Raw genomic sequence first — 13,616 nt, 5'->3', positions numbered from 1 at the left:
TGTGACTGGCTTTGGTAGTGATAGTCGAAGATTAGCAGAAATATTCTATTATGTTGCTGTATTATTTCTTAAATATTCTATTCACGTGGCCAGCTTTCATTATAATACCAATTGAAAAAAAAATCTTTTATACCGCTCTGTGTGACCAACTTTGATGTTGACAGTTTACATTTGAAATGATGGTTTGTATATCGTGGGTTTTGGACTCTGGTTATGTTTTTAATAAATACATCTTTTAAAAAATTTTGAAACCTTGCCAAAGCACTGTTGTGTGACTACTTTTTTCATTTATTTTTCTCGTTATGTTGATTGGCTTATGAACAATTTATTCCTGGTTGCAAAGGGAGTATTAGGGATTTAATTATTACACAAAAACTTGGAATTAACTTTCCAATACTCTGTCTACAAGTAAGATTGCTTTGTTTTCGTTCACACAGTTTCAGTTCTAAGGGGCGAGGTCAATAGTTCAATGTAAGGAAAACATTCTTTTAGTTTTGGGTTTAGGGTGAACCATTTTACAAAAACGATTTCACTTTTAACGGAATCTGTTTTGTTCCCCAAATAATACAAATATTTCGAGAAATGGAACGATTTTCGTTATAACAGTCAATGCATGTCACTAAAATACACTAAATAGTACATGTTATATTATCACGAATCGTCTCTCCATGCCATCCTGCCCAAACCCTGGCTGTACACGTCATAGTGTTTCAATTAAGGTATAATGCAATGAAATGAGAGACAAAAACGTGCTGCGAATAATTAACAATTCAATGGAAAAACCAACAACAATCCGCATTACGGATGGAGCATACTTTTTTGCGATTGCTGATCAGGCCAAATAAAAAGTAGTATGTCTCCGATAACCCGAACAACCCTAGTTTCAACCGACCGTAAACATTTTAACATCCATCCAAAAACTAAGGCGAATTTACATATAGTTATGTGTAAAGTTTCTTGCCAAAGTACCTTTGGTCAAGAATTCTTTTTAAAAATCCCATCCCAGAGACACAAAGTTTGAGTTGAATTTATACAATACCGTCTGTATATTGTATTCGTCTACTTCACATATACTTGTCTTCCTAAGTTTCTCTTTAATCTCATCAAACTATCACAGAATTATTGTAACCAACGAGTATCTTGTCTTTGGGTTGAAACAATGTCTCCAAAAAAAGTAAATGTATAAAATAAAATATAATTTCGACCTATCTACCCTAATTGCTGAAGTCATGTTATCGGAAGGAAACAATTTTTTTATTGCCTCATTGAGCAAAAGAAGTTTGTTCATAATCAACCACAAGCGTCAACTCTTATACAAGATGAACATGCGATCTAAGCCATTGTCCTAGTTTATTTATTGTTTTAGTCTGGGCCCTAAATCTAGATTTTTCCTTAGCCTTGCATTGCCGTCCACAATATGTTTTTGCCGATTTTTGATCTACGAGACACCCATAGATTAAAGATGCAATTGATGCAACAATTGGCTAGTCCTTCTTGAAGATTTTGAGATATTCGAGATGGCGTCAATTATGCATATGGTTGCCAGACAAAGGAATGGGATCTATGAAAAATGGACGTCCAGGTTCTCAATATGTATAAAGAAGGTTGAACAACGTAATTTCTTCGTATTCTCGTTAATCATTTTTAATAATATCTAATATTTTATATTTTCCTAGGTGGTGAGCCTGTCGTAAACACAGTACAGATTTACCTTGCAAGCTTTGATGACATTGCTGAAACTGACATGGTGTGTACATTTCTAACACAGCCCTTCTCATTGTCCTATTCCAAATGGACTTTACGAGAATTCTTTAAAGGGCCACTGCAATTCTATTTCTTTCTTTACACTAATATGTTCATACTGCCCCCTAATGAAAGGAATGTATGATTAAATGTTGATTTACTGCATGCGTCATATAGAAATTGGAGGGGGAAAATTTGTACCTCCCAGCCTGCTTCCTTCGACTTTAATAATAGCCAGTTATTTTAGTGCGTATAAGCTCAGACTCCTATACAAAGCAGATATGCGACGCCTATTGTTTATAGATGTGAATCGCCGGATCAAGAGGCCGATGATTGACTCGCTCGACTCTCAAAGTGTCCTCCTAACTCTTGTTTTGAGCCTTTTGTGTTGAACTCTCTCCGAACTTTAAATTTGCCCAATTGCCCTCTTTCCGTGGATTTTGGTAATTGCCTATTTGCGCTCCATGTATCCTTTGGTTATAAGACATACAGACATCATTAGATAGCTGACGTATCAAGGAGCGCGTTGACGTAAACACCACTGAAATTGGTCATGTCTTGATATTTAAATATTCACCTGTTTTGACACCGATCTTTAAAATGGGCAATTTATAAGTGTTATTTCAATACAACTGGGCAGTCACAATGTAGCAAAAAACTGGAAGTAATACGGTGACGGTGTTTAATATATTCCAGTACTAATCCTAACTTCAAATCCTAATGAATCCTACAATAGAAATCGCTGCGTCTGTTTTCTACTCTAATGTACACCATCTTGTTTGTCAGGATTTGATTTAAATTGATAAATGTTGAAAATTTGTTCAAAACTGTTAAAAACAATGTATTAATCCATTGATCTATTTAGGAAACCAAATTTTAATCTTTCCTACATTTGGACTCACCTGCTGATTAACAATTGTTCAGGGACTCTGATGGTTGGGAGTGTGTATTTTAGTGCAGTATATCATTTTTTTCTCTCGTCAAGCTAAGCTAAAATACACCTTGGAACAAATTTCCAAAAATCAAGGTTCTCCAATTCTCTCCAAATTTTGTCCTATGAAAGCATCTTCCTGGTCTATTTGATTAATAAAAGATATTTGGGGGTTCGTCATCTTGTTTTCAAGGAAATCGTAGACAATTTTATTTTCTAATAGAGTTCACACAGTATTCCGCGGCCATATTGGATTCTGAAATGACTAAATTTGATATTATTTTGGCCTTCATATCAAACATGTATCGCGATGTTCAGATGTTTTTATTGATTTAATGGAGTTCTCTTAAACAAAGTAACAGCACAAATTTTAAAAGTTTATTTCTGAGGTGCATTCTACGTTAATTGGTTAAATCAATCAATCTAACAGTTATCAAATAAATAAATAAATAAATAAATAAATAAATGATATGCAAGAACATTCACCATGGCATTGTCATGTCACATTTAAGGGTTACTTAAATGGGGGTAAAAAGAAAAAATTGATATATACTTTCCCATTATTTCCCCAATTAGTAAACCCTTTCCGGATGAAACGGAAATGACGTCCAGCTTGAAAGGGAGGCCATTTGAGTTTGATTGTCTTTACACCCCTTTCGGTACTATTGTACAATGGCTAAGCACATTAATGTAATGGATCGGTTGGGCAAAGTGAACAGATGTGAAGTAAATCAAAATGAAGTACTAACTAAACCAGATAAATTAATACTTTGTCAGGGTTCAGTTATATTTGTTTTATTTCCACTTACACAAACGTTTTCATCATTTTTTCCCTACACAGAGTTACAGCATAACCATTTATCTGCGTCAACAGTGGGAGGACAAAAGACTTTCATTCGATCCTGCCAAAGAACTTCCACAAACTAGTTTTCTGCTAGACAAAGTGTGGATTCCAGATTTAATGTTTGGAAACGAACGGAAAGCAATGTTCCATACAGTTACGACAGAAAATAAAGTAATCACTATATATGCTAACGGTACTATACAGTACATGGCAAGGTAAGGTAAATCGAATACGCGATAATGTTACAAATCTAATGTACTGAATATTTCGATCACGTAATTTTATTTGTTCAACAAACCGGAAAGATTTCCGATATCCGATTGAACATCAAATATGTTGAACTGCACGTGTATGTTCTTGAATAACAAAATTAACAAAAAACAAACAAAACTCTGTTTTTAAACACTGTTTTTTACAGTGCACCTTCAGATCAGCAAAAATGCTGTATGTAACTTTGTTAAAACCATGTAGGTAATTTTGGTTATTATCTTGCAGTGGGGGGGGGGGGCTTAGTTGTTCTGGAACTAAATAATGCACATTTTATATCCGGACAGTCTGTATAATGTTAACATTGCACACTAAGTCTACAACCGCTTTGTGTAAATTTAAAGTTTCTACCTGAATTGAATGAAACGTTATCAATGTTTGTTTATTTGTGCACAACTCCTTCTCACGCTGATGCCATATATTATCAGTATATTCGAAAACCATTCTGGGTCATTTGTTGTTTCTCATTAACATTATTTGGTATTGTATTTTTCTTGACAGGATAAGTTTGACCTTGCATTGTGAAATGGACTTTCATCGCTTTCCATTGGACAAGCAACAATGTGGTATCCAAGTTGAAAGTTGTAAGTTTTGTTTTCATCTCTTAATTTTGTAAACGTTTTAGAAAAATACCGAATCAAGTTTCGCTTATGCTTGCATTCATCCCACATACCAACGTACTTGCATTCGCTCCGTCAAACTCACTTATTGTTATCCCACTTGTGTGATTTCACTTACAGCAAACGTAAAACTCGTTACACCTAGCTCACTCATTTTAACCCCACTCGTGTTATTTTATTAAGCGAAATATAAACTATAAAGTCTGACTGGTAGTGACTTTTTCCAAGCTATATTGATAAAAAAAATCTACTGACATCAGCAAATACAAATTTGATGGACATGGTGCAATAAAGTGTAATGCTAGAGATATCAAAGTGATGTTAGTGGTACGTACCACATACATATTTCACGCTTCTCGTTGACCATGATGTTTGTTTGTTCTCTGTTTCTTTTCAGTTCAGTACACTACAAAAGATTTACTGTTCCAGTGGGTGGAAAACGAACCGGCTGAATTTAACAAAGGCCACCTTAAGTTACCACAGTATGCTCTAGAAGGTATAAGAGTTGACGAGTGCACACGATCGATAAGTACGGGTACGTATCCTTGACAACTACTTGACTAGATTATCATGGCAATCCTGACTGAGCACGCGCAGAATGGTGCAAAGGACTGTGGGATTGTCGGCCGTTAATTTTGCCTAATCTGAGGCGATCAATGATATAGCTACCCTGCAATGGGCAGGGTAACTAAGACTACATTATTTCTGGTTACAAAGAATGAGACGAGAGTGTTCAAAACAGAAATACATTCATGTTTAGTATCATATTTCCCATGATGCACCATTAATGACATTCAAGATGACAGTTTTGCAAGTTTCCCATTTTAATGAATTCTTCGACAATTATAGAATTTAATGGTCAAGTGTTTCAAAATGTCTGACATAACGTTGACAGTTTCCTGTACGTCATCTAAAATCAGTGAGTAAATATCAAAACTTTGTTGCAAATGTACAGTCAACTCATAATTCTGTAATTTGCAATATTTTCAGACATTCGTAATTTAAGCCTGCTTTCCGATATCAGTACGGCTGATGATGACGTAAGAATTTCATTGGGGTGGTAGTATTTACTGGAGTAATCATTTTCAAACTACCAAACCACCTGTTGAATGCGGTTTCCTGTCAAGTCGTTATTGTTGCACTGTGAGACTGTTACACCTAGTCACAACCACATAATATCTGAAAAGGCTTGACAATTATTTCTCGACCTTTTCAACGAACTATTTCAACTTTTTTGTTTCACACTATGACATACAATGTCGTATAATTGTTACAAATTTATCAGTTTCTCTCGTTTGGTCAATAAAAGTTCATACCCCTATAGTAGTACTAGATACAAGATTAGCTCAGACACAGGCTGTAGTTCAGACAACCAACACATATACAACTTGGAATTGTGTCACTATTGTCACTATCAGGTGGTGTATCAATGTTATAGGTTTAGCTTTCGGGTCAACTTGATATAATGTTGGACAAGTTTTAAGTTGCTTGACACCGTAAAATTGTAACGAATGTCCCTAATTTGTTCTCCAGGAGGGTAAACAATCGTATAACAGGAGTTTCCCGGTAAAGTGAGTTCGCGCAATAACATTAATCATTGGAACAATTAATTTGTTTGTTTGTTTGTTTGTTTGTTTGTTACAGGTAATTACACATGTATTGATTTAACATTCGTTTTGAAAAGAGAAATCGGGTACTATCTACTGCAGACTTATGTTCCCAGCGTCTTGTTGACGATGTTATCGTGGGTCTCCTTCTGGATCGATATCAAATCGTCCCCAGCCAGAGTAGCGCTCGGGATAACGAGTGTATTGACAATGATAACAACACTGAATGGTGTTAGGGAAGATTTACCTCACGTGTCTTACGTTAAGGTAGGTGGTTTAAATACTGTCGTAAAACCTATAGACCATTTTGCGGCATTTTGTAAGACTTGTACTACAGAACTTCTTCTCAATTCTCCATTCATTTCCCAATTCTCCGATCATTTGTTTCTGCTGGAGTTGTAAGATGACTGGTTAGAATGCAGCCATCACGATATACAGTTGACTGCCGTATGGTGTATATTATACAACACGTAGAGCAGCCATGATGAGGTCGAGAACAATGGTACATATATACACCATCGTGATTTCAACTCTACAAAGTTGAACACACTTTTAAGAGCTTTCAAACTCCAGTAAATGAAAGGATGTATGAGTGACGCTATAGATTTGGGGCCTGTAGCTGTGTGCCTAATCGACAATTCTGGAACAATTGCCTTTTTAGTATGTCAGAAAATCCCAACACAAGATCCAACACGTCATTTTTATACTACATACTGTCCACTATCGACTGTAATAACGTCAAATTCGAAGAAAAAAATATGCAAACATTTCACTTGTTGATTTATTGGCGAGGATTATTTCATAGGCAATCTTCTATTCACAAATCTGTAGAAAATATTCTTTTACAAATGTGAATGGGGGATTACTGGTAGAAATTGTTGAATATAAAATGTTCAAAATAATTTCAGACGATATTGCTTAGTCATTGATTATTTCCATATGTGTCGTGGCATGTCGTCTGATCGGATTGTGCGCGTAGGGGTGAAAGGTCAGGTATTTGAAAAATGAAAATGAATTTAAATCTATCTGCGTATAGTAAAGCTACCTGTCAATCATTCTTTAAAAATATTAATCTTTCATGAGTACCCATCGGTCAGAATACTGAAATGACGGAAGCTATCAAGCACGTATTAAGTGGTCGGTAAACAGTCGGAACAGATGGCATTGAGAACAGACAAACATATCTTTATGTGTCAGTAAGAGGTTTAAAAAAAATGGTTGTCAGCAACATTCGTTTGAGTTTACGTTTGCTTTGAGTGATCATGCAGTTTGCGTAAAAATATTGAACTTTTCAACTTTGATCAACTGAAATTCGATCAGTCAGTGATATAAAATGTTATAAAATATCATTTAGTTGAATATAACTAGTACAATTGAAAATGAAAAAATAATATATTTCAATTAGTTGTATCCAGATATAAAGCTTTTTGCTAAATAAGTCTTGATGTGCCAAATGACGTACAGGCAAGGGATCTAATTTAATCTGAATATTCCACGTCCTTCAGATTGTTCGGTATGATGATCGCCATCTTGGATATCGTGTTACTACCTATAGAAGAATATTTTTAAATATTCATTTTTCCCTTGATTTTATCCATCCGACCGAGATAATTTGACTTTAGATGATGTAATATTTGTCAGGTAGTCGATCGATCCAAATGGGAGTATCATTTCTTGTTTTTGCGCCTGTGGTTACATCCGCGTTTTGTGCATACATGATGTGGGCAGGACAGGGAATAGAAAGAACTAAAAATCGACAGCGACTAGTTTATCGATTGGTTGCATTCAATTTTCATGGAAACTCTGATTCTGGTGTACGACCAAACGCACCAGTGTAAATATTGTAGCACCAATATTTAAATGAGCGCCCCTGAACACTTTTTGATATAAAATAACCATGCCCAAGTGATCGGAAATCAACCAGTACTTGTTACAACATCACATTGTCTAATCACAGACAAGAAAGTTTATTCTTAGCTTTGCCTGAGATCTAATGAAACCACCTACAGTTTGTATATATAGAAGCTAACCTTTGCACACCTCTGGTTACTCAACACCTCCAGCAAAATTGCATCATTCTGTCAGATCCAATCAGACATTGACAAATGATTTGTTCGAAACATGTCTGTTTCTCAATCAAAAGTTGAAGAAAATATATATAACTTGTGTATGAATCTTAGTGCTTCAATGATGAACATACATAGCATTAATGATAATCTATTTAATAGATAAAAAAACCCAGAAATTTCTACTCCAGGAAATTGTGAGTTGTTCCGCCACTCAGCTCTCATGAATATTCAGTGTGCAACTTGAATACATTATTTCTGCTGACTCCCATGATGCAATAGCGAATAGCAATGATACCCTATAAAGACACAATATCAACTTGATGTTTCTTTGAAATCACAAGTTATTGTAGGTGATGTAAAATCATGAAATGACTCTCCAAACCAACAGTTTATGAAAATGACTTCATTTCCTTGAGTGGCGTTACCCTTTACTAGTAATTCGTGTATAGGTGATTATAGAGCAATAACTTGATTTGCTTCATATAGTTTGAGGTTTCTTGTGATAGGATAGGGTAGGTTTGAAAGGAATATCACGTGGTTTGATTTGTGTCACACCTTTAATACCAGAGGGCCTTAGTGATCTACTAATGAAATCTACCCACTCGGTTTGTAGTGTTACACATATAATGAATGATGCACAGTAGCGTTAATAATGTATACAAGCAATCCAAATGTACTTATATGTATTATATGGTGAGTCAGGTGAAGGTGTCGCTATTGGTGTAATCAATATCAACCCCACCCCTATCCCATCCTTCGAAACATCTAAAGCTCGTTTACATAGCGATCTGTGATTTCGATTTTCTGTCTCACTAAGGGGTGAATCAATTATTCTATGTAGGATAAAAAACAAATTCCTTTAGTTAGTTCCAACCCCCAACCCCAACCCCCAACACCCCATCCTAACTCAATTGGCCAAAATTGAAAATTGTTTCAATTTCAAATCAGTATGTCATAGTATGTCGTACTGTGAATACAAAGTCAGTATGAATAGAAAGTCAGTATTACTTCGACCCAGTATATAGAAGTTGAGAGTAGGGGTTGAGCGTTTCAAAGGGTTAGGAACTGGATACAAATTGCAGGGGGCGATATTTGGGGGGGTTCACCATTTTTCATCATCATGATGCAAGTAGTTTAGGGAGGATCACTATTTTTGTGCAATGATAATGATATTTTTGATGACATATATTCTAACAGCAGGGGGTCAGTAACTTTTGTGCAAGGTCTTGGATGGGGGAGGCCAATCTTTCTCACGCACTGAACCAGGAAAAACACCGACCCCCTTTTTATCCACCCATCTATCTATTGAAATGTAATAAAAAGAACTGTGTTTGTAAGCATGTCCTTTCAATTGTCAGAAGTTTCGTAGTTTTTTTTTGAGAAATGAATCAATACCTGCTTTGCTGTCATGTTATATATTACAGGCTATTGATGTGTGGTTTGCAGTATGCCTAGTCTTCGTGGTGTTCTCACTCATTGAGTACGCCATTGTACATTACTTATCGTCCAACAAATTACGGCTATGGTTTTACACAGCTCCAGAAACAGTCAGTAAGGTGAGATGGAGAGCGGTACAATTAACTATAGTAAACGTCTTAAAAAAGTGGATGATCTCTTCAAAAGATCAGCGTAAAGAAGAGGGGTTTCGGCCAACAAAAATCGTTAGACAAAAACAGCGTTGTGTATGTTAGTTTACACTAAATTGAAAGATGGAAAAATCTATCTTCAGGATAGAATATTAGTTATCGTTGTATTATATTGAACTTTTAAACAAGAAATAATTTCTCCATTATTTGATGGAAAAGTAGCGGATAGATATAGTGTTTTGAAATACATTTTCCGTCTACAGAACAGATTGAATTGGTATGTGATTTTGTGTAATCTATATCATTGTAACCTTAGGTTATTGGTTTTATATCTTATATTTGATGTGCAGGGATGTTTTAACAGTTACTTATAGTAAGCCGGTTTGTACTTTCATATCAAAATCATCTCCCTCACTCCCTGCCCTCCCTCCTACAGGAGAAACATCAATCAGGCGACTGCTGTCTGACGCTGACTATCATAGACAAGGCGCAGACTGCACTCAACTCCAACAGATGCAGATCGGATAGCACGTTTTCGCTCAGTAGCCTGAGTAATACTAGTAAAGCCATGTCGCCGGAGGAGGAGCAACACAGAATCAAGGTGCGAGGTAACTGTAGTCGAAAACCTGAAGCCATATACGACACGGGCAAGAAGATAGACTACTTCTGTCGTATTGCGTTCCCAGTTGGCTTTCTCATATTCAATATTGTGTATTGGATCTACTACTCGAGACACGACTACGAGGATATACATTTCGCCGACGAACAATTAGCGGAGGCGGCGGCGGCGGCAGGTGTGGTAGAGGACGCAGCTTTAGTGGAGGAATGAATGTGGTATCGTACAAATGGACAATGATCATCATTTTACTGGAAATGACATTTTAAATACACAATATAATTTAAGAAATAGCTCCATCTGACGAAAATTGGTGTGCAAGCAGGAAAAGCTATTAGTTATAAACTGAACAGTAATAAGCATGTCACTTTTAGTAGAATTGCATAGTAAATATGTACCTCAGGGAAATTAAATTTAATGAACTTAAAATAAATTCATTTGTATAAACGGTTTTATGGACACACACACTTACTGTGCTTATGGTAGTTAGTTAACTTGGCAAACGAGAAGGCCTAGAGTCATTGACATGTATTTGAAGTACCGGTATACTTACTGTATTTAAGGCAAGAGTAAACAAAAATGTTTGTTTCCGATAACATGACATCAGAAAATAGGGTAGATAGGTCGGGATTTTATTTTATTTATTTCACATTTTATTTTTTACGACCCAAAGACAAGTTACTCGTTGGTCACAATACTTCCATAACAGCTGATGGGATGTAAAAGAAGTAAATGAAGACAGTTATGTGATTCAGAAGTAGACGAACACATGTACAATATGCAGACTGACTGTGTTATAGGCTGAAAAGACATCGTTTCTCTATGGAATATGATTTTAAAAAAGTGACCAAAGATACTTTTGGCAAATCTACAGGGAAATAGAGTTTAATTTTCATAATTTACCTTTTTGCATGTAAAAAAATGTTCAGGGTCGGTGGCTTAACCTAGGGTCAGTCGCGTTATCGGAAACACACTATTTTTTCTTGGCCTATGGGTCTGACCATTACATGTGAATTTGCAAACTTTGGACCATTTTTACATAGTTCACCCTAAACTAAGGCAGGCGATGATGAACAGATATACCATTGGAACATGACCGAAATGAGTAGAGTATCTGAAGTCATACATACAGTAACCATATAGTATCGTGAGCCTTGTACAAGACTCCCAAGTGTGCTTCTGGAGGTAGCCAAAACAAAGCCGAAGTAAAGGATGACAATATGTTTTGGACGCAAACTATGTCCTTCTGCTGGCTACCATTATGTGACATGTCATTGACACTGTGTGCAACAATCTGCTCTCATAAATCAATCAGACGATAACGTGTATGTAACATTATCAGTATTAATAAGATTTGTATTGAACCGGAAGATAGGTGGCACGGTTTTCATTGTATTTGTCCAGGCACAAATTGGAATACAAATGACGTCATGATAGAAGACTTTCCCATAAACCCTTGCTGGAAATTCTCAAAATTGTCGAACACATGTCAAGTGCAGTAGAGCGTCTCTAAAAAAGATTTTAAAGTTGAGTAAGTTACCGAGGTGCTATTTTATCACTCAAAATCATTATGTAAGTTGATAGCAGTTATCAATGCAAGTGTACTAAAATCAGAAATAAGTCTGATTGGACTTTTCCTTTAAGAGTTGATAGAAGTTATCAATACAAGTGTACTAAAATCAGAAATAAGTCTGACTGGGTATTTCCTTTAAGTTGATAGCAGTAATCAATACAAGTTGTACTAAAGGTAAAATAAGTCTGACTAGATATTTAACTTAAGTTGATAGCACTAATCAATACATGTTGTACTAAATTCAGAAATAGGTCTGACTGGGTATTTCCTTTAAGTTTAGTAGCAGTTATCAATACAAGTTGTACTAAAAAGAAATAAGTCTGACTGGATATTTTCTTTAAGTTGATAGCAGTAATCAATACAAGTTGTACTAAAATCAGAAATAAGTCTGACTGGACTTTTCATTAAAGTTGTTAGAAGTAAGCAATACAAGTTGTACTTAAAAAATCAGAAATAAGTCTTACTGGGTATTTCCTTTAAGTTGATAGCAGTAATCAATACAAGTTGTACTAAAATCAGAAATAAGTCTGACTGGGTATTTTCTTTATTACATACAAGGCTTTGGTGACAATTACATTGAGTGGGAGTGTTTCCATATGTTAATACAAAGGGTTTGTATGCTTGCAGAGAAGGCAATATTTCCTGACACAATACTAAAACGGTTAATTCACATAAGTTGACAGAAAAACAAACACTGGTATATTTATAGCATCATATAGTTGGACGTGTGTACTTAAAGTATAAAGGGTGGTCTGTCACAATTGTTGAATAGTGTTGGTATTCAAATTCCCCTACTCCATTCCTGGTGAACAGATCTCCAAATGTCATGGAACGTCATAACCCAAGTCATGACGTCATTGTATTGTGTGTCAATAAATATTGTCATATTTAGTTGGATTAAGAGTTATGGATTTGACTGTAATTTCAATATTTTTATTACTATATGTGTATAGTTTAGTTGCGTTTGAGAAGTAGAGGTATTTCATTTATATCTGCATGTCATATATGAACATAAAATGTAACATGACATATAACATAACACGACATGAAATAGCATAGCATGACATAACAGCATAACATAACATAACATAACACGACATGAAATAGCATAGCATGACATAACAGCATAACATGACATGAAATAGCATACCATGACATGACATAACATAAAATGAAATAGCATAACATAACATAACATAACATAACATAACATAACATAGCATGACAACGTAACATGAAATATTATAACTACACTGTAAATATGTATACTAGTAAAACCTAATATAATACGACAAAAATAAAATCTCTTTCCGAATAACAAGGCAGTACCTCAAATTACATGGTGATCGATTTATACCACAGCACACTCTGCAAAGTGACATGGCAGAAAAAACATGTACAACAGTACACAGCATGCCATACCAGTACATACATGTAAATCACATTTTACTTTTGTCATGAATGGGTTAACATAAAGCATATTTCTATAGCTGGCAAATATAAATAACATATGGTTTTTGAATGAACAATAAAACAACCAATCAGGACAACTTTACATACTGTCATGCTACATCATTAAAATAGCATAGAAACGAAATATAATTTGACAATTTGAGATTTTATTACAGTAAATCTTAGGATAGCCTCTTTCAGTAGGTTACATCCCAAACCATAGTCAATCTGAGATTGAAAGTATTAATATATATACAGCCAAATCTAGTGTATTATTTATTTAGTTTTGGAAATAAAGAATTACAAAT

General features: G+C 35.2%; 1 protein-coding gene across 1 annotated transcript in view; it reads left to right on the top strand.

The window, feature by feature from the left end:
* LOC144443291 (serine/threonine-protein kinase RIO2-like) overlaps positions 1 to 13,616 on the top strand; it is a 29,176-nt gene that overhangs the window by 5,479 nt on the left and 10,081 nt on the right. Inside the window, exons 3-7 of the mRNA XM_078132728.1 lie at positions 1,677 to 1,747; positions 3,516 to 3,733; positions 4,287 to 4,369; positions 4,803 to 4,940; positions 6,050 to 6,279. Of these exons, the coding sequence (XP_077988854.1) occupies positions 1,677 to 1,747; positions 3,516 to 3,733; positions 4,287 to 4,369; positions 4,803 to 4,940; positions 6,050 to 6,279 (740 nt within the window). The remainder of the gene's footprint in view (positions 1 to 1,676; positions 1,748 to 3,515; positions 3,734 to 4,286; positions 4,370 to 4,802; positions 4,941 to 6,049; positions 6,280 to 13,616) is intronic.

Source organism: Glandiceps talaboti, chromosome 12 (genome assembly GCF_964340395.1).
Source record: "Glandiceps talaboti chromosome 12, keGlaTala1.1, whole genome shotgun sequence".
NCBI lineage: Eukaryota > Metazoa > Hemichordata > Enteropneusta > Spengelidae > Glandiceps > Glandiceps talaboti.
This window is presented reverse-complemented; position numbering and strand designations above follow the sequence as displayed.